Source organism: Poecilia reticulata, linkage group LG16 (genome assembly GCF_000633615.1).
Source record: "Poecilia reticulata strain Guanapo linkage group LG16, Guppy_female_1.0+MT, whole genome shotgun sequence".
NCBI classification, from domain to species: Eukaryota; Metazoa; Chordata; class Actinopteri; order Cyprinodontiformes; family Poeciliidae; genus Poecilia; species Poecilia reticulata.
The window spans coordinates 1009997-1031732 of record NC_024346.1 but is presented as its reverse complement, the minus strand read 5'-3'; the positions used below and the strand labels follow the sequence as shown (position 1 = coordinate 1031732).

The window sequence follows — 21736 nt, the reverse complement described above, 5'->3', positions numbered from 1 at the left end:
GGGTTAATTTGCCCAGAGTTTCCAGGAGTTGCTGTCTAACAGCTGCCATCGTCGCCACCTGAAACATTCAGTTCATTACATAAAAAGCTGCTTCATTCAGGGGAAAATCACAAACATGGAGGCTAAAATTCATCACATTAGTAAACTGCAGCTTATTTCCTCAGAGCCAAACTGACATTAAATCCTAGAGGTTATAATGATCTTTGTTTTAAACTCTTTCAGCTGAAGGACATGAAATAAACTCCTGACGTCTCTTTACTCACTTTGTGGATCAGAGCAGAACGATGCTGACCTGCAGAAGGTTTCTCTGAGGAGAAAACAGGAAGGAGAAGAAAAGTTTCACATCTGACCATCGCTTCTTTGTGCAACATAATACGATGTGATCAAAACATGCAGAGAAACATCACAACACTGTTATCAGCCGGTTTGAGATGTTTTAGTCTGAGATGTTGAACCTTTAGGTCCTGAGCTTCTGCCTGACAGCTTCTCTACCAGATCATCCTTCTTCATCTGCTTTAAGACATCCATGGTCGCCTCCACTGACTGGTGGAAGAAAGTCAGAACAAAAACCACCACAATGTATCGCACATTTATTAATCTGGTTTCCCAAATCGGTATATATTCGCTCTGATGGTCAATTTTATTCTGAGTAATTGTCTGAAACTTTTCAATCTCTCCCTCATCAAGCTCATCCAGTGTCTCCAGCAGCAGCTCCGTCACAAACTCCAACTTTTCCACCTGGTGAATAAAAACTCATCATCTCTCTGAAACACATCAGGTTTCATTAAACCAGGAGTTTCTTCTTCATGAGCAGCAACCAGAAGCTGATTCAGCTCTAGAAGAAACAAACTCCTCAGGATAAAGATCACRTAATAAAAACTCACTTTCTGGAGCMAAGCAGAGCTCAGATTCATAGAAAGTTTCTCTGAGGAGAAAAGATGAAACATTGATCAGTTTTCACAGATTCTGGTTTCAAATCATTTTRTTCTGGATCAGYTAGAAAACAGRGACTAACTGATCCAGATTGAAGCTCTGATTGATGTTTGAGTTTCATCAGATGTTACAGATCCAACCATCTGGTACCTTTAGATGCTGAGCTGGTCTCAGGCAGCCTCAGCGCCAGATCAGTTCTGTTCAGGTCCAACAGAACCTCCCTGATCACCTCCACAGATTGTTTACCACATGCACTGACCAGAAGATCCACCACTCTGGTTCTGTTTGTATCATCCAGTTCATCCCATCGGATTAGTGGAAGATTTCTCTGGAATTTTGTGAACTGCAGTAACAGTTTTAACTCAATGAATTCAGGTTCATTTAAATCCTCCAGAGTTTCCAGAAGAACGTCGTTAACAGCTGCCATGGTCGCCACCTTGGAGATTCAAGAACATTTTAAGGGATGTTTCTTCACAGAGAGACGAGAATAATAATCATAATAATTATCTCTGCTGTCCACTGATCTGGAACATCTGGATTTACTCACTTTATGGATCCAGTCAAATTGCTTCCCCAACAGCATCTCTGAGAAAAACAAATGAAAATATGAGCATTAAATATCAACAGATAGATTTTGCTCTTATTCAAGATCACGTTCAGGAAAGTTGGTGACCTTTGCTATAGATCAGTGACCCCCAATCCCCGGTCCACGGACCGGTACTGGTCCGCGGTCCAATTGGTACCGGGCCGCCAAGAAATAATTAAATATTTCCGTTTTATGTATTATTTGAGTCTGGAGGATCTTTTATTTTGAAAATCCTTTAACCGGATTCTCTCGGTTACTTGCACGCCAACATTGAGCCCACAAGCAGCAAAATGAGTAAGAAACAGATCAGATGTCTTTGGAAAGTTTCTTTGCAAAGGGGAAAAGGCCCAGAGAAGAGACAGGAGAATGTATTTATCCCGGACCGGTAGGTGAGTCCCACATTACAAGCCGCTCTGCGTAACATGCGGCGACCGGCTGCTAATGAGGCAATGAAGCTTCAAGCTGCTTCGCCACGTAGAGACCAAGCAGCCTGTGGATATAAGCAACACTTCGGGTGTTATTGTCTCCAATCACTCCCAGATGGGACCGTCTTGTTGCAGAGAAACAAGCTCCGGGCTCCTGTTAGTCATTATAGTAAGTTAAAATTTTCATGAAAGTAAAATGTTCGTTTTTGTGGCGCATTTGTATCTTATTTTGAAGAGATATGTAAACTTTACCATAGCGACCAGAGTCGGAGAGCGTTTGGGCAGTGGTCAAGAGGAGATGAGTAGAGCTTGTGAGTCTGAAATCTGGTTTAGATGGCAAGATTTAAGAATTGTCGGCTGATTCTCCAAACCTCTGTGACTGTTTTTTCTTAGTTAACATTTTTAACTGAATAAAGACAATAATATATAATAATGACCTTTACAAATAATAATAAAGATTTCCACATATCTCCGATATCCACCTGACTCTCAGTTGCTTATATGTCAGCTGTTTGGGATTCCCCTCTGTTCTGACGTCACCGTGCTTTCTGATTGGCTACCTGTCACATTCAACAGGTTTTATTCTCGTTCCCAGACAGGGAAAACCGTACAGGCTGCGATAAAAAGGCCAAGACAACAAACTTTGACATATTCAGGCTTTAGCGGGAACACCAACATGCAGAAGCCTTATCTGACGGTTCATCTCCCCTCCACCCCCCCAGGCCACAGCAAAAATTTCCAAGTCTTGACCGGTCCGCGGTAATAAAAAGGTTGGGGACCACTGCTATAGATGATCCATCTGTCTGTCTTTTTGGTTTAACTCTGTTTCTCTCATAGCTGCAGCCAGGGGCACGGTATAGGGGGGAAAAGTGATGACATAGGGGCCCTGACCAACAGGGGGCCCTCCACAATTTATTCATTTATTTTTTGTTCATAGAAATAAAATAAAAAATCGGGGCCCTATCAATTACAAAATTAATCATATTGTATTTTAGAAGATTGTTTTTAGCAGTAAAAATTTTATGTTAGCTTAGCTACAAACTACTGTTTGCCTCCCTTTCACTAGCATTTAATGAATTAATGAAAAAAAGTGACCAACATATTCATATATTTACCTTGTCCTTTGTACCTTTTACCACTTAACAGCAGGTGAGTCAGTCAGCAGCAGCTCTAACCCACGTCCCTCCTGAGTGAAATTAAAGCTGCAGTATGACACTTTCATATAAATATTTTTTCCACATATTTATTAAAACTGTCATGTTGTGACAGTACGGTATGAGAGGTAATCTGTGAAAAATCAATTTCCTCTGCCTTCTCACAGTGCTAGAAACAACCAGTCTGTGGCAGGAGAGGTTTGGTGCTGTCAATCACAATCTCATGTGGTGCTGCTCATCCTTCCTCCCCTCACTCTGTGCTATGCTGTAGCTAGCATAGCCTGTTGTGAATCCTCAGTTTAGTTAGCATAGCTACCAATGATGGCAGATAAATGGTTTCTTGTAATGATAAGTTGTTTCTCCCCCATTAGCATGTTTAGCAGTGAGTAAATGAGGTTGATTGACAGCACTAAGACCCTCCTACTAGTTCTGATTGGTTGTTTTGGTCAGAACGTTGCATGACTTTACCCAGTAATAGCAATTCAGGTTGGAGGTGAAGGAGATTGATTGTTTTCACAGATTATCTGTCTCATAACAAACTGCTACGACAGCTTTAACAAATATGGAGAAAACATATTTTTTTATAAAAGTTATATTCTGCAGCTTGGATAAAATGCAGCTACAGAGCATTTTTTGAGAAGTCTGAATTGCTTTATGTGTTGTTGCATGTTGCCTGTGACTGTTGCTCATGGAGAGACATTTCAGTATCTAAAACTAATAGAAAAATTTAAGCAACCTACTTGCATACCTGATGTGGACTGTTGGATGTTAAATCCATCAGCAGTAAATATTGTACTAGTTATCAGTATTGGACCAAAGAAAGCAAGGCAGATGCAAGCCTTTGAAATTGTGATGCTTTTGATGAGACAGATAGACTCAAGAAATTGTAACAGCAGCTGTGTGAGGGGGGCCCAATTTAATTGTTTGTCAGGGGACCCAAGATTGCTGGCAGCGCCCCTGGCTGCAGCAGCTGCCACTTACTCTGCTGTCTGACGTGATGAAGCCCAACATGCTGGTTCATTCATTAGCTCACCTTCCTAACTGTGACCACACTGCTGATCTCACTTTGTTAAAGCAAAAAATAAACACATGGAACATGTTAAGAACCGTGTGAGACTGATTTCTAAACCTCCAGGTTTGATCAGTTTACCTCTGGAGGCTGAGCTGCTGCTTAGCTTCTGGACCAAATCCTTCCTCCTGATTTTCTCTAAAACATCTCTGGTCACCATTAAAGACTCTTTTCCAGAACTTTCAACAATGAAAATCACTGAATTCTGCCGGTCTGCCGAGTCCAGATGGATCTCCTGATGACTGAAGGTGGACCTGAAGTTGCTGAAGGGACTCATGTGTCTTTTAAAGTCCCTGAACTCTTCGTCATTCAGATCGTTCAGTGTTTCCAACATCAGGTTAATATCACTGCTCAGCCTCACTATCTGTGAGAGTCAGAGAAAAATAAACAATATTTACCTATATGTTTCTAGACAAACATGGATGAAAAGTGCATGATGTAAATCCTGATTATATAAGGGACCGTTTTCTATTTAACGTTGCATATTGCTAAGAAACATTTATCTGGATTTTATTTGGTTTCTTTGAACTTTTCTGAGAAAACAAAATTTCCCTCAACATCTAATGCAACCAAACCTGAACCAAGAACCTGGAGTTTTTCATATAATTTGTTTGAATGTTTAATAAATTTGTGTCTAGGATAATTTCACATCATCTGAGTACCAGCTGACCTCTGCAGTCACATCCTGCAGCCTAACTTACCCGCTGGTCCAGTAAAGACGGTTCTTCATCAGCAGAAAATTCATCTGATAAGAAAAATAGAAACATTCTGATTAGATGAAGTTTTATCATCTGGACTGTAAAATTTTAACCACAAAGTTTCACAACAGCAACAAAACTTTTCCAACATGTTTTCATTTATCTAGGCAACTTTCACTGGTCAGAATAAGTTACATTTCCTAACAAGGTTTCCTGAAACATCTCTCTCTCTGCTCTGCTTCACCTTTTGCTCCTGAGTCAGCAGCTGACAATCTCTGCACCAGATCCAAGCGGTCCATCTTCATCAGAACGGTTCTGACGGCCTCCACACATTCTCCACTGCTGCTCTTCACCATCAGATCCACAACATCCTGAACGTTTGCTGCTTCCAGGCTGCTGGAGGTCACCAAGCTCGGCTCTGCTTCAGCCAAAGTCCTGAACTCTGCAAAGTCTTCCAGGCTCAGCTGCTGCAGGGTTTCAACCAGAAGCTCCATCGTCTCCATCGTTCCAACCTGGACAACAACAGTTTCTGTGACACAGAATCAAAAGTTATTTTAAATTCAACCACTTCTAATATACAAGTGGGAGCATTTAGAATATAAATTATTTTACATTTTAACTAATAAATTATGTTAAAATCCTTTCTGGGCTGCACAGTGGCGCAGTTGGTAGAGCTGTTGCCTTGCAGCAAGAAGGTTCTGGGTTCGATTCCCGGCCCTCGTCTTTCTGCATGGAGTTTGCATGTTCTCCCTGTGCATGGTGGGTTTTTTCCGGGTACTCCGGTTTCCTCCCACAGTCCAAAAAAATGACTGTCAGGTTAATTGGTCTGTCGAAATTGTCCCTAGGTGTGAGTGTGCATGGATGTGTCTCTGTGTTGCCCTGCGACAGACTGGCGACTTGTACAGGGTGACCCCGCCTCTCGCCCGGAACGTTAGCTGGAGAGGCAGCAGCAACCCTCCTGACCCCACTGAGGGACAAGGGTGTCAAGAAACTGGATGGATGGATGGAAAATCCTTTCTATGGTTTCAGTGCCAAGCAAAGTATTTCTTACAGTCCTGGATGAAAACAGACCGACGGCTCTGACATTATGAAGGTCAGGGGTCAGATGTACCTGAGGACACAGGTGTGTGTAGCCCAGGACCCTCTGCAGTTTGCATCCCAGCCCCATGTAGGAGAGGATGATGTGAAGGGCCTGTTCCTACTGGACAGACCTGATACCTTTAACACCAGGCAGCCTAGATTACCAAAGGAGAAGCTGGACGAAATGGATGTGGACACATAATTCATTATCATTCATAAACTGATAGCCAGAGTTGACTGACAGTTTGAGTTCCAGGCTGTCATCGACAAAAACTCTCAGATAAAACGGCTACATGGAGAATGGAGGGGAACGGGAGGAGTTCAGCAATCTGGTGGATCATTTTGTGACGAGGTGCAAAGAGAAACAACTGCAGGTAAATGTAGACAAGACCAAGAAGCCACAAAGTCATCGTTACTCCCAAGCGCTATAGGGGAAGGTGTGGAGCAAATCAACTGTGTTAGAACCTCAGGGTTACTGTAAGGAACCAGACTTGAACCAGGACAAAGGCCTTCAAAAATGAGACAAAAACTTCAATTTAATAATTCCACAAATATTTAACAAAGCATCAAAATTCAAGGCAAAATAAGTCAAAGAATCAATAACAGATTTGAGCCAAACTCAGCAGGAGGCAACTGAACACAAACAAAACTGACCTGCAGTCAAATAAAGTCCTGCTGAAATAACAACATCCTGCCATAAAGTGACCCTGCAGAAAAACTGCTTCACCGTGAAAACAGTTCAAATATTTATGTTCATGTAGTCACTAAAAGCACAAACTGACTTGTTTAGTTAACATTTCGTATTCATGCAACCTGGGAGTTTCAGTGGATTCATCCTGGTGACCTGATGCGTCTCTAACTGATCTGTTCTTTTCAACGGTCGTGTTCCGGAGCGCACGGCTCTGTAGACATTAGTGATCTGAAACATAATCTTCACGGGTGATATTAGAAATATACTAAAGTGATTTATAACAGCGAACTGTTCTGATAAGAAGGCAGCATTTTATCAGACATCGACGCCTGAAGCAGAACCACCTGCAGATTTTGAACAGGTGTTCTGACATACCTGTAAATCCAGCATATTTTATGGTAATGCGCATGCGCACATCGATGCTACGTCACATACTGCTTACTCAGCAGATCTCCTATAAATCCGACATAATCTACCTTTTTAATATTTCAATATTTCTTTAGAAATCTGAATGGAATATGTCCTAAAAAAGCTCATGAATAGCTGGATGCTGACGGAGCTGGTAGGAAACAAGCAGAACATTTTATTATTATTTTTATTTACCGTAAACTCAGAGCTTCGCTCCTCCCAGGGCGAAGTTCAGTCATCAAAGCTGAATAAATGTTGTAATAAATAAACTGTAATATCTGCCAGGTCTGCTTGATTATAAACTTAAAGGCAAATTAAAATCTCATAACAAAACTTTTACCTTCTGCTGCTCGTTTCAAATGATCCACTTATTAAATAAAGATCCAGTAAATCCTTCACGGTCCCGTTTGGAGTCAACTGACACAGAAAATGAAACTCCAGGGAGATCTACCTGCACAGATCTACCTGCACAGATCTACCTGCACAGATCTACCTCCGCGCAGGTAGATCTATTTTAGCCTCTCTGTGCTGTAACCGGTGTTCCGTTTATCTCACTCTGTGTGTTTGGAATGATCCAGTTTCAACCTTTAAAATCTGAAACTGTCTTGAGATTTTGTCATTTTACGTTAAGAATTAAGATTTTGATAAAATATCACCAAACTGATCTAAAAACATTTCCTTAGTTGGTGGAACGTGATTGGCTGATGACTTGTTCAAATCCTGGAGACAGGAAGTCGGTCAGAACTTCAGTCTGGACCCGGCCAACACCTTTCATCACGGTTCCACTTCAACAACCTGGTTTAGATGAAAACATTTCACAAACTACAACAATAATAATGTTATTGTTATATTTGTTACCAAAGGAAACCCCAATGAGTTCAAGTTTATTCAATCATCTTCAATATTTAGTTTAATTAAAATGCTTCATTTAATGTGAAATAAAAACAAGATAATTGCACATGCAGCTGATGAAAACCTTTAAAAAGGTCAAATGTTTCAGTTTTACTCATTAAAAAGCAACATCATGCCAGCAGGAACCAGAACCCGCAGTAGATCCGCCCCTGGTTCCTGCTCAGCATTTGCTCTGCAGGTCGGCGATCAGGTACGACTCTTTTTCCTGAAGAATGGAGAGGAAAATGTCTTTGCAGCCATCAGCAGCTCTCAGGCAGGAGAAGATCTCCCTCAGCTGAGACTCGGAGGTCGGCAGAGATCGGATCTGGTTGTAGGTTTCCTCCAGCAGAACCTTCTTCTGTAAAAGTCCATCTAAGACGGGTCCGATGTTCCTCACTCTCTGGATCAGTGTCTCTCTGTGTTTGTCCACAAAATGTTCCTCTGATGAAAAAGAGAAAAAGACTAAAAATAGACTGATTTCTTTACGTTACATGGCCTGAATGCAAATGCATGTTATTAATTTATTAATATAGAAAACTGTATTTGTCAGTTGTGTCTAATATTCACATGCAGAATGATGGTTTCTGATTTCATACCTTCTTTCTTCACAGTAACAGTTTCTGTTGAACATCCAGCTGACAGAGACAAAAACACAGAAATATTAAAGATAAATCAGTTCTGATGAAGATACAACCAGCAGCTCAACTCATCCCATCAAACTGAACTCTGTCTGTTTACAACTAGCTCAGATGATAATATCTTCATAAAATGTGATTTTAATCATAAAAATCCTTCAGTCCAGGTTTGTTGTAAATAAATGAAGCATCTCACCTTCAGTGGAACCAGATCTAGGATGATCATCTAGAAATAAACAGAAACAATCTCAATGTGAAACATGAAGCCGAGTTAACGAGCTGAGTGATGGGAAGTTCAGACTGAAGGTTTACAGAACATAAACTGACCTTTCCTAATCTCACAGAACCAAACTTTCTCTGAATGAGTCTGCAGCAGCTCCAGGTTGAAGTTTTCTCCCGGATTCTCAATAAAAACCTCGTAGAAGTTCGGGTCCTGGCTCTCGTGCCTCAGAGTGATTTCCTGTGAAGCAAACAGCCTGCAGCTTAATGATCATAACACCAGATTCACTCTGGGCGGTTCTGCTTTTAAATACCGTCATCAGAACCAAAGTGGACTCAAATGAAAAGTGAGTTTCTCAAGCTAAAGGTTCCCACATCCTCAGGTGTTCTGTGACCCAGTCTGGCTGTGAACGGCTCAGATTTAGCTGATCGTACACATCGCCCATGTTTCTCATGATTTCCTACAATCTGAATGGATGCCAGTAAACCTGATGCTGGTTGGAGGCTGAGCCATCAGTCAGAGTCACGCTAAGCGTCTCTGTGACCGTTTGTGCCGACCGGATCCGCTCGGTGTCGGATCCGACCCAGTTGGATGTGAACACGGCTTCCTGCAGAGACGTTTACTGTGACACACAGAAAGATCACAGAAACGGATCTTAGCGCCAACTATCGGGTCAGTGTCTGCTTCGATCCGTGTGAATCTCTACAGAGTGATGAGCGCCTGAGTATGTGGGGCTTCAAGTCCAAACGGTACCGGTGGCTGGATTCTGGCCGTCTCTACGGTGGCCTGGAGGCTGAAGCCACAGCCCATCTTCAGAGGCTTGTCTGGTCGGGGCTTCACGATTTCTTCGTATCCCTTGGAGGATTCTCTGCTGTGGACCGACTGTCAGGACAGAAACCAGACCAGATGTTTGACCAAGAGTTTAACTGAAGACAGAAACACTGAGGCAACAAAACGTTTGTAAAACTCTTGATCTGATGCAGAGGAACCCAAAGAGCTTAAACTACAGTCAGTGGTTCACACCGACGACCAATCAGAAGACAGTCCTCTCTCCCAGGAAGTGAAACCATCAACCTGCTGCCATGTTGCATCTAAAGTAAATAAAATATATTTATATAGTTCCATAATGACGACGGTAATTAAAGTAAAAAAGATCATTAATATTGAAATGTTCTGGCCCACAGCATCATGGGGCCGCTGAAATAAAAGTTCACCTGAAAATAAGGGTGAAGAAATGATGTCTGCATTTATTTCATTCTGGAGTTTCACCCTTTCATTCCTGCACATTAAATATCATTAATAATATCTAAACTGAGCGTTCAGCTGATGTTGGTGCTGCTAAACGTTAAATCAGTTCATCGTTAAGAACAGTGGAGTTAAAACTCTAAAGCAGGGGTCCCCAAACTACGGCCCGTGGGCTGGATCCGGCCCGCCTCCACATTTGGTCCAGCCCCCTGAACAATACCAGAGAGCATTCAGATTTTTTTTCATATATTGTATTTTCCGGTTTATATGTGGATTTTTCTTCAACCACCAGGGGGCTCTGTAGCAGGAAGTGTGTCCTGTAAACTGAGGGTGTTTTGTTTTGCATGGCGCATTGCTGCCATCTGTTGGACTTTTAGGGAACTGCTTGACTTTTATGCTATGTAATCAGTTCGGTTGTTTGCTAGCGGTAGAGCAGATGAACACAGTGTTTGTTATGAACGCCGCATTTTGGAAGCAATACCTGCAGCTTATACTTCAAAACGAGCCTTTATGTTGACATATGAGGAAATAATGTTAAAGTTACTTTCCCTCAGTGGAATATATACTAGTCAGTCCCAGTGACCGTTTCACTTTTCTGGCAGCCCAGGTGATAAACGTGCAACACTTTTTCTGTTACAAACTGACTCCGGCCCCCGACCAGAGAAGGGAAAAGTTATGTGGCCCTCAGAGGAAAAGGTTTGGGGCCCCTGGTCTAAAGCATCTCTGATCTCTGGGACAAAAACTACAGACTGGAAAGTTTTCATAACACTTCCTGCTTATAAAATGTTTTTATTTAAAACTTTAAGTTTAAGCTGCAGAAACAGAAAATCATTTGGAAAACAGGATTTAAACAGGAAGACGTGTAACTGGATTAATCTGTGATTGTTTTTATTTATTGTATTAAAACATGTTTAAACATCTCTAATGATATAAAATGTTATTATAAGAAAATAGTGACATTAAATTATTATGCTCCATATCAGCAGGTTCTATCTCTTCCATGTCAAGCTGTTTGTCTAAAACAGAGACTTTAATCTAAGATTGACATAATGTGGATAAATAAAGGATATTATAAAATAAATCAGTGAATCAATAATCACCTGTTTCAGAGCAGGATCCGGTGGAATCAGGTAGACTCGCATCTTCAGGTAGGACGTTTTGGGCTGATAGTACATTAATGTGTTGCAGGAGATTCTTGGATTAAAGAAGTATTTTATGACAGCTCCCAGCAGAGAGAAAACTGGTTCTGCTAACCCGACATGGGTCTTTGTGACCCGGGTCGCTTTCTCCAGAACATCTCCACAGTCGTTAACATGGAGGACAGCAAAGTTCTTCAGTAACTCAGGAACATCGTCTGAAACGCAGCAGGAAGAGAAACTCAGTGAGAAACTTCTGGGTCGGTTCTGGAAACATAACTAATGTTCCCATGAGGTTCTCCTACCGGTGCAGACCCAGTGTGGCAGCTGCACCTCCATCACCCTCCCAGTAAGGACAGAGATGTCCAGTAAAGGACCAGCAGGCCGGAAGCCTCTGCTCTCCATCCTCTCCATGTGTCCGTCCCAGGAGCAGAACCGGTACCTGAAGCCCACCTTCTCCCTGCAGACCCAACGCAGCCCAGAGACGCTGCACTCAAAGTGGCCCGCTGCAGACTGGAGGCTGGAACCAGACAGGAAGAGGAAGTTTGAGCTGCTGATGTCACAGTTTGACCTGCTGACCTCCAGGCTCTGAGCTTTTACCTGTAAGTTGGATCTTGGTCTGGAGACGTCCCGTCCAGCTCAGGGTCCACTTTGGTCCAGCTGCTGGAGTCCTGCTGCACAACATCATCCCACATGTTACGTAGATTAAACACAGGGTCAAAGGTCAGGGCTATAAGATGCATGGGTTACCTCCACACTTCCAGAACCTGAAGGATCCACCTCTGTTGAAGTTGCTGCTGGAAACACGTTGAAGCAGCAGAGTTAAAATCCAGAACCGGACCAGAACATTCACAGTTCTCACTTTATAAAGTTATTAAATGTTGGATATCATCTTCTTGGGTTTTCCCATCAAAACAGAACCTTCATCATCAGTTTCCATCCTTTATGCTTGTTGTGGTGTACCACATGGCTCGATGCCCGGCTGTGTATCAAAGTTCAGACATCCTGAACCAGAACCAAGTCCCAGAATGTAGGTTTAATCCAGAACTGTCCAGAAAATCCCCAAATCTGCTGATAAATCACATCTCTGGTTTATCTCCCTGTAATCTGTCAGCATCTGGGTTTCTAATCTCTGCAGGTTAACAGAAACCATCATCCAGGCTGGAAGGAGGATCAACTAATTTGGTTTCTGGTCTCATACCTGGACCTTCTCCAGGTATGAGAAATGGTTTCATTCAAACCACCATCATCTTGAACCCACAGTCTCAAACATCCAGAACAGTGAACGTAGTGGCTGCTGTGAAGTTCTGCAGCCTCAGATCAGTTTGTTCTCCAGATCAGCAAAGCTAAATCTGAGCAGATCAACACGACTGTTCCAAACAAAACAGATGATTTTATGATGCTTTAACTAGAATATTTACCATTTTTAATACATGTCCTTCAATGGGACGCTGAATTTTTTATGGAATGGCTGCAAACTATGGCCAAACATTTTATTAAATAAAAGTATACTTAGGGCTGCACAGTGGTGCAGTTGGTAGAGCTGTTGCCTTGCAGCAAGAAGGTTCTGGGTTCGATTCCCGGTCTTTCTGCATGGAGTCTCCATGTTCTCCCTGTGCATGGTGGGTTTTCTCCAGGTACTCCGGTTTCCTCCCACAGTCCAGAAACATGACTGTCAGGTTAACTGGCCTCTCCAAATTGCCCCTAGGTGTGAGTGTGTGTGTGCATGGTTGTGTTGCCCTGAGACAGACTGGCCACCTGTCCAGGTGACCCCGCCTCTCGCCCAGAACGTCAGCTGGAGAGGCAGCAGCTCCTCCTGACCCACTGAGGGACAAGGGTGAAAGAAAATGGATGGATGGAGAATTTATGACAGTATTCCTGCCTTTTCCTGTAATTAAAGTTTTGCATGTATGATTAGATCAAGGACAAATAATCAATTTACATTTTAAAATGCTCCTCCAGCCTGCAGTAGCGTTTGGTCAAAGTTATGAAGAGCCACAGCAACTGCAGAACCTAGTAGAACCCAACAGAACCCAGTAGAACCCAGCGGTGGTCACCTTTCCTCCAGGTGCTGCTCCCTGGCAGCATCTGCAGCAGATCTGCTCTGTTCATGACCCTGAAGATCCTCCTGGTTCTCTCCACCGACCCGGCTCCCTCCTCCTCCACCAGGACCGTCACCAGGTCGGTTCTGTTCTGGATCTCTGCCGGACTCCAGGTTCTGGTGTGAGGGAACTCCTCCGGGCTGACCGTCGGCTGAAGGAACTGTTTGAACTGCTGGAACTCGCTCCGGTTCAGCCGGTTGAAGGTTTCCAGGAGAAGACTCTTAACAGCAGCCATTGTAGCCACCTGGAACATTCAGGAGGATTATGAGACGTTTGCAGCAGCTGAATCCACCTATGGAATAACAAAGAAGTCATTATTCACAGAAAATCTGATTGTTTTTAAAAAAGGAATGACTGGATGTGTTAACTTCTGAAGCAGCTGAGGTCTTTTAAGTCCATTTATTTGAGAATCTGCATCATAGATTTGATCAAATTGTTGATTTTAATGTGAATTTTTAACAATCATCCAGATACGTTTAGAATCAACAACATTTCTCTTCTTCGTCCTTTAAGGCCAGCAGCTGAACCAGCGTTACTGAATTTTAGCTTCATTTTTATCTAACCTCTGACTAAGTTGGTCTTAATTTGAAAAGTATCTTGAGCTTTATTTTGAAAGTCCAGACAGTTCTTTCTTTCCACATCCTCCTTATAACTAATATCTCCCTGGAAGAGCTGAGCCCAGACGTTCATAATAAGTTCAGTTTATGACGTTACGACACGCTCAGTTGCAGTCAATGTAATAATCCTAAATGTGTTGCTAAATATTTAACTGGCAGTTAAATATTTAGTTTGTAAACTATTTAGTTTTATTTAAAGCTAAATATTCAACTTTCAAATTAAATATTTGAAAATGAACTTTTATCTTGTGAATTAAATGATAAATGTGGATCTCTGATCTGATCTGGATTATTTCTCACCTTCTGCATCAGAGCGGATTTCCGTTTTCCCACAACATGTTTCTCTAACAGATGAAGCAGAAAAACACTAAAGTCATGAAATATTGACATGCTTGAATATTATTATTGTACTTTATTGTCTCACTTTCTGTGGATCTGATCAGAGCGAACACCAGATCCGGCCTCTGCATTCTGGACAGCAGCTCCTCCATCTTGTCCACAGGACGCTGGCTGAACGTCTGCACCAGCAGCAACACGGTTTCCTGCAGGTCTGCATTCATGCCCAGCAGCCTCCAGCAGAGGCTTAAATAAGGACAGTGAAACGAATCCCAGCTGAGGGCGTTCCTGATATCCGTCACATCCTGGACGGTCACATCCTCCAACTCCTCCAGCAGCAGCTTTATGACAGACTCCACGTCTTTAACCTGATAAAACAATTCAAGCAGCAGCCGGCATGATGGAAACCACAACCGGCTGATGGAGGTAACCAGTTACTCACTTTCTGCTTCAGGTCAGGCCACAAATCCGACAAACAACGTTTCCCTGTAAGTCAGATCCAGTCATTTAGGCCTCAGATTTAAACATTTACGGTCTAAAGGTTTATATTTAGATTGTAAAGGAAATGAAACAACATCTGCCTTTTAAATTCATGCTGGAGTGAAAGTTCAGCTTTTGAAACTAAAAATGTTGCAAAAATAAAGAATTCTGTCAAAAGTTCTGATTTAGTATCATTAAACTAACATTTAGTTTACTAAATACATTTTTGCTCCAAAATAAATTGTTATTTAGGCAACTAAATATTTAGCTGACTTGCTAAATATGTTATTATTTAGCTACCTATTTAAGAATAAAACTAAATATTTAGTTTGTAAAATAAACATTTGAAAATTAAATGCTTAGTTCTGAATATAAATATTTATTTAACTTATTTAGCAAAATAAATATTTAATTTGGAGGTAAATATTTAGCAAAGAAGCTAAATATTTATTTGGCTAATAATTAGTTAAAAAAATAAAAACATCCAACTGTACATTTGAATATTGGAACAAAATTACTGAAAATATTTAAATATAACAACTGAGCAGATCTGGAGTCCAGAATCAAAGACAGTTAAAATAAAACCGCTTAATTTCCCTCTTATTTTGTTTTATTTGGTTAAAAAATAATAATAATAATTCATTTTCAAAATATATCTTTATAAAAACCCCAATGCTGTTCTGTAAATGACTTATAAATATTTTTGGTTACCTTTAGCGCTGGAACTGACCAGAGGAAGCTTCTCTACCAGGTCCGACCTGTCCAGGTCCATCAGAACCTCCTCAGCCAGCGCCAGGCACCGCTCACCGCAGGAGGCCCACATCATGCCGACTAACTGTGTGCGGTTTGCAAACTGCAGGGCGCTCCATGGGACCTGAGGCAGAGCCTGCTGGAACTGCGTCAGCTGCAGGAACCATTTGAACTTCCAGAACTCGACTTCTTTCAGGTCCGTCAGGATTTCCAACAGCAGGTCCTTCATGACGGCCACAGCCGACACCTGAAATGTCACATCAGCCCCAACTAGTCAAGGTCGTGACCTCTGGGTGTTTGTGTTTATTGGTCAGTTCATTTGGACTTAGAAGGACGATACTCTTATTTATAAAACTAACTCTTTGTCCTGAGCAATTCTGTGTGTGTGAACATCGACTGGATCCAAACTGATCATAAACATAACTAGAGAAATCAAATATTTAAGTTTACAAACAAATCACACGCTATAGGTTTGGGTTATTTCTAAGATTATTTATCCTCAAATTTAATCAAACCTTCAAACCTCAAAACACGAATGATTGAAAACAAAAATCATTCTCCTTTTAGATACAATTTTGACGTATCAAAAATATATTTATACATTTTAAAATGATAAAATAGAATATTCCATCCATCCATTTTCTTACACCCTTGTCCCTCAGTGGGGTCAGGAGGTGCTGCTGCCTCTCCAGCTAACGTTCCGGATGAGAGGCGGGGTCACCTGGACAGGTCACCTGGACAGGTCACCAGTCTGTCGCAGGGCAACACAAAGACACACAACCATGCACACACACACTCACACCTAGGGACAATTTAGACAGACCAATTAACCTGACAGTCATGWTTTTGGACTGTGGGAGGAAACCGGAGTACCTGGAGAAAACCCACCATGCACAGGGAGAACATGGAGACTCCATGCAGAAAGACCGGGAATCGAACCCAGAACCTTCTTGCTGCAAGGCAACAGCTCTACCAACTGCGCCACTGTGCAGTCCAAAATAGAATATTTTATATATGAAATATATTTTGTGAGTATAAATATTTATATATAAAAACCAACAACTAAGCCTTTAATATACAATCACCAAACCAAAGCAGTAATATTAATAAGAATCCCACATGTGATTTTTAAAGCAGCAAACTAAAAGTTAGTTGGAAAAGCATTTCTCTAGATTATTATGTAAGATCCAGTAAACGCCACATGAAACGTCCCAAAACAACAAAACTTAAAAAATGGTTATAAAATGTTTTCTGAGAATAAAATCTGTTAAATTAAAGATCAAAAACTACAGATGAGATTAAACTAACTTTATACGTCTAGTTTTCTGGAAAAATGTCAAACAAACCTTCAGATCAGATAAATGATAATTTCATTAGTTTCTGATCAACCTGACTTCCTGTGGACTTCCAATCTAAAAAAGCATTGTGATGTAGGGATGAGCATTTATTTACATTTTTCAATGTAAAAAAATAACTAAAATGTGAATTTTACTATTTTACCTGTTCTTTTCCATGAGAGGATCAATAAATCTCAATAAGAGTCAAAAATAATTAAATTAATTCTCTTGGTGCAGTTAGTGATATTAATCATTTTCTTTCAGTGAGAGGCGTTCTGAAAAAGGTAACAGGAAGGTTTTTCCATTTATGTGTGAGGCACTTTACAGTTATCTAATAACTAAGAAATAGTTTATCATTTCTATTGTTATAATAATAGTACTGCATAGAGATGTGCTGATCAGGTTTTTTGCTGCCGATACCGATCACCCATGAGGGCCGATCACCGATACCGATCACCGATACTGATCACATAATTATTATTTTATTTTTTTTATCATAAACACTACCGGTTACATTATGTGGAAAAAGGAACAATGAATTCACCTTAATTTAGACAAAAACTTGTTTTTAATAACTTTTTTCAAGAAGAAAACTCAACAAAACAGGCATTGTGCAAATTGTCCTGCTATCAATAAAACTATCTTTAACAGACTGATAACATATGAAGACTCTGAAGAGACTAAATAATGCAAAGAGCCAAAATAAAACCTCTCAACATTGCCAAAGAAATTCAAGTATAAAACATTCAAAGGCAAATACAGGATCCATTACAATAAATAATCCAGAGTTACTGAATGAAAACTTCCTGTTAGCATGGCGGCTAGCTGATTACTGCTAGTTCTGATTGGCTGTTTCTGACTGAGCAGAGTAATTATGCAGAGCAGGGAGGAGATCGATTATTTTTTAGAGATTATCTGCTTCATGTTAGGACAGCGAAAGTTTTAATATGCATGTAAAATGTATTTTTTAGGTTAGATGCTGCAGCTTTAAGCTGAGGTTCGGTGTGAGAGTCACTACCAGGTGGAGCAGAAGCCTTGATGTAGCCAAGCTCCGTCAAGTATGGCATTGTTTTTATGTCGTATTAGCTTCGTTGTGTTGATGCATTTTGATGTGCTTCAATTTTCCGCCGCAACACGCAAACGTTCTCAGTCACTCAGTGCGTTATAGTTCCACATCACTTAGGATTTGTTGCTGCGCGTTTGCGCAGTGTGAAGGAAACAGGAGACCAGCTGCACAGGCAGGCTGCGAAATGAGATGCAGGTGATCGGTAGCGGCAACAAGAGCCAATGATTACTGATCACCGATCATACACTTTTTCACGAAAATCGGCCGATTATGATCGGTGGCTGATCGATCGGCACATCTCTAGTACTGCAATATATCATGATAAAATTATTACTGTATGTCGCCACCTGACTGTGATGATTATGAGGGTTTTATCTGCAGCATCACAAAGATGCGACGTCACTCACCCTGTGGATTTCTGCAGACTGAAGATCATCAAACCGCTTTTCTGGAGAGAAAAGAGGAAAGAAAAGATCTGATGTGGCCAAAGTAAAGTTTAAAAACAAAATATCTATGACACGTTTTAAAGTTGACATCTCGTCGTTTTATCCTGTAAATGTTGAGTCGTCTTACTTTTGGCCGTGGAGCTGCCGTCCTGCATGGCGTCGACCAGATCCGTCCTGTTCATGGACTTTAGAACCTGCTGGGTCAGTTCCACGGACCGCCTGCCGCCGATCAGAACCACCGAATACACAACCGCCTGCAGCGCCTCACCAGCCCTCAGACAGCACCATCTCCGCAGGAGGTCGCTGAAGGTCACCAGCTCCCTGGGACTCAGCTCACCCAGAGTGACCAGCAGCAGCTCCACCTGGGACGCCATCAACTCCACCTGCTCAGGTGAGGAAACGACCAAAAACCAGGAGAAAATTTAAAACTGAGGGATGAAAACGGTCAAATAAATGTTCAAATATCAGTAAAGAGAGAATGTAAGGTTCTTTTAGCAAAGGATGGAAGGATTTGAGTTTTAAGCCTCCATCTCTCTCCTTCCTGGTGTTGCATCATGGGAAACAAATAAAACTAAACAAAAGTAAAACAATAAAATAAAGCAAAACATTATCAATAAATCCCAACATTAAGCTCAAATGTTGATTTATTTTCTCTTTCTGCTGTTCAGAGTTAAAATAAAACAACAAAAACGATGAACCCGGAAGAAACCAGAAAATGAAACTAGATAAACCATCGGCTCTGCAGTTCATGCTCTTTGTTTCATTCTAACTTCAATATGCAAATGAAGCGGGTGGAGAAGTGTTGTGAAAAACACGACAACAAAATGTTTCCTCCTGGTGAGAAAGACGCAGGTGAAGCGGAAGTGAATGTCTGGAGGTGTGAACGCGTCAGGATCGCTGCCCGCGGTTATGAGACATGAATGCATCCAAAAAGGAAACTTCTCCTACCTGCTGCTGGTGTTTCCGCTCTGAAATCCTGCAGCGGCCCCTCATTTTACTGCAGGATCATGTTTCAGAGGAGCTGCAGACTTTCAGGCCTGGTGTTTAACACAAACTGGTGTTCAGATCAACTGCTGACCTGAGCCTGACTGGGGAGAGGAGAGGAGGAGCTTCTGACTATCTGCCGCTTACTATGGAGTGAAAATAGTCTCAAAATATCTGTGCGTGTGTAAAAAGATTTGTGTGTGTGTGTAAGAGGATTTGTGCGTGTGTAAAAATATCTATGTGTGTGCAATACTCGATTTGTAAAACTTAAAAATAAAATAAACCTTCTCCTATACCTATACATGTTGAAACAGTACACACAAATCACCTGGTACACACACACAAAACTGCATTTACACACAAATCCGGTTACGAGTGCACAACTATTTTTGAGACTCATTTTAAGCTTCGGGGAAGCTCCCAGATTCAAGTACACCTCGATGCAGCAAACAGGAAGGGGCGGGACGGATCACTGTCAGTCTCTTACCTTATTTATAAATGGGATAATTGCAATCCGGAAGTGAAGGGGGCGCTATTTCCTATATTATCCCCGTTCTTCCGTTTAAATTTTCTTTTGAAATCTGTGATATAGCTTCATCTGTAGGAAGGAGTTTCACTCTCAGCATATATTTCAACATATCTTTTTTATTTACTTCAGCGCAGCTCACAGCTTTTAGCAAATTCCGTAGCTTTCTGTATTCTAAATCTGCTTCTTTTTCACATCTTTTCGGGCCTGCAGTGCTACTGCCTCTAGTGGCGAGGGGGTGGTAATTGGTAATTGGTAATTGGGGTTATTACACTGCCAGTGAATGACGTATTACGGTGGCCCTGAGGTGCAAAGCACTACAACTTTAACGAAGCACAATTACAAATTACAAAATCACAACAACATTAACGAAAACACAACAACATTAACAAAAACACATTAACAAAAACAACAACATTAACAAAAACAACAAGAACATTAACAAAAACACAACAACATTAACAAAAACACAACAACATTAACAAAAACAACAACATTAACAAAAACAACAACATTAACAAAAACACAACAACATTAACGAAAACACAACATTAACAAAAACACAACAACATTAACAAAAACACAACAACATTAACAAAAACACAACAACATTAACAAAAACACAACAACATTAACAAAACGGAAAAGGTAGGTCCCTGTGGGAGACCTAAGAAATCGCTGATTGGACTACAGCTTGTTTTACTTTTGAACCGGAAGTTTTTCCGAAGACCCTTTTCACAGTGACGTCAGACAATGGCCGCCGTAACTCAAAGAGGTGTATCTTTACTTCCGGTGTGATTTTGCCTCGGGAAACCTGACTGAAAAATTCACGGATACTAATTATCTTAAGGATATAATAAAAGGTGAGGTTAATAACAACAGCATTTAAGTGTTAGATAACCGTCATCAGTCATTGTCAACCCACCATTCTCTTAACTGTGTCTGTAATAAACAGCCTCCGATTGGAGAGTAAACCAGCTAGCAGCAGCTTTAGCCACAGTTAGGAAACGTAAACACCGCTGTCTGTCAGTGCTGTATTGTTAGGTTTCACCAAAATCACTGACATCTTCCAACACAGCTGTTTAGAAAAGCATTTTAAATATTGACTTAAGCGCCATCTGCCTAATAATTTMCATATTYTGATGTGATTCATAATTTCTMCTTTTGTTGTCCATCTTTCTCAACAGTAGCCGACCGAACAACCCACCATATCTGGGATGATCCTGTTCCTCTGTCCATGGCAGGTTCAGTCAATCAGCTGTGGGACATCTGCTGYCTAGTCAAAGTATCMTGGGCCTCTTGATTTAAAAGGACAAACCAGTTCAGAGCCTCTCTGCTCCTGCAAGTCWCACTTSTTGGATGAACACTCACTACTGCTAGCAGCTGTTAGAAATGAAATCTTTGTGTATCTATTCTGTAATTAATATCTATATGTATCTATTAATAAATTAATTGATGTTGTGTAGAGTTCTGTAAAAAACTATTGTTAGCTTCTCTTGAGTAATTCTACATATGTGCAACTTTTACATTTAAATTGCTTATTTTTGTAAATTTTACACATCTGGCAACAAAGTATGTGGAGGAGAAGAAATGCTAAAATTAAAGTGGAAAAGACATGAGGTTTGAGGCTGTTTCTTTAAAACATCTATTTAATAATTACATTAAACACTTTACATGTACATAATTACCACAGTTAATAATTTGAGCCATTGATAGAGAAAATGTATTTACAAAAGACATACATTTTATTTTAACAGTATGTACTCAGGGTTTACAACTTAAGAAGACAAACATGTTGTGTCCTTGGTGTGAGCCAGTCTGCAGTAAACTGGTGCCAGTCTGCAGTGAACTGGTGCCAGTCTGCAGTGAACTGGTGCCAGTCTGCAGTGAACTGGTGCCAGTCTGCAGTGAACTGGTGCCA

The 21736-nt window shown here is 41.0% G+C and overlaps 2 protein-coding genes and 1 long non-coding RNA gene across 6 annotated transcripts; all 3 read right to left on the bottom strand.

Annotated features, from left to right (window-relative positions):
- Positions 1–10: 10 nt before the first annotated feature.
- LOC103477512 (uncharacterized) lies at positions 11–736 on the bottom strand. Its single transcript, XR_535659.2, has 3 exons — positions 456–736; positions 264–307; positions 11–58 (listed from the first exon to the last, which is right to left on the bottom strand). It is a non-coding gene; the product is annotated as an uncharacterized LOC103477512 (long non-coding RNA).
- Positions 737–756: 20 nt separating this feature from the next.
- On the bottom strand, positions 757–7478 carry LOC103477531 (uncharacterized). The gene is made up of 8 exons (XM_017309313.1): positions 7385–7478; positions 5110–5377; positions 4869–4912; positions 4249–4531; positions 1481–1518; positions 1084–1369; positions 851–925; positions 757–764 (listed from the first exon to the last, which is right to left on the bottom strand). Exons 2-8 carry the CDS (start codon positions 5366–5368, stop codon positions 757–759), a joined length of 993 nt encoding a protein of 330 aa, XP_017164802.1. The 5' UTR covers positions 5369–5377; positions 7385–7478.
- A 425-nt stretch (positions 7479–7903) lies between these two features.
- On the bottom strand, positions 7904–19439 carry LOC103477511 (uncharacterized). Of its 4 annotated transcripts, none has more exons than XM_008430667.2 (17): positions 19254–19439; positions 18433–18688; positions 18267–18307; positions 15418–15703; positions 14669–14712; positions 14315–14594; positions 14191–14234; positions 13229–13517; positions 11922–11965; positions 11772–11842; positions 11477–11691; positions 11136–11389; positions 9544–9672; positions 8898–9030; positions 8767–8796; positions 8532–8570; positions 7904–8376 (listed from the first exon to the last, which is right to left on the bottom strand). In XM_008430667.2, exons 1-17 carry the CDS (start codon positions 19296–19298, stop codon positions 8117–8119), a joined length of 2460 nt encoding a protein of 819 aa, XP_008428889.1. In that variant the 5' UTR covers positions 19299–19439; the 3' UTR covers positions 7904–8116. The 4 variants fall into 4 exon arrangements, with proteins under 4 accessions (XP_008428889.1, XP_008428886.1, XP_008428888.1 ...); XM_008430664.2 differs by having other exon boundaries at positions 11772–11845; positions 11922–11968; positions 19254–19438; XM_008430666.2 differs by having other exon boundaries at positions 11922–11968; positions 19254–19438.
- Positions 19440–21736: the final 2297 nt, after the last annotated feature.

Excerpts from the sequence above, each read along its gene's own strand:
- LOC103477511 (XM_008430664.2), bottom strand. The coding sequence starts at position 19,298 with ATGAGGGGCCGCTGCAGGATTTCAGAGCGGAAACACCAGCAGCAG. Across the intron at positions 14,713-15,417 it reads GGTCAGTTCCAGCGCTAAAG|GGAAACGTTGTTTGTCGGAT; the intron begins GTAACCAAAAAT and ends TCTGACTTACAG. Across the intron at positions 8,797-8,897 it reads GTTCTGTGAGATTAGGAAAG|ATGATCATCCTAGATCTGGT; the intron begins GTCAGTTTATGT and ends GTTTATTTCTAG.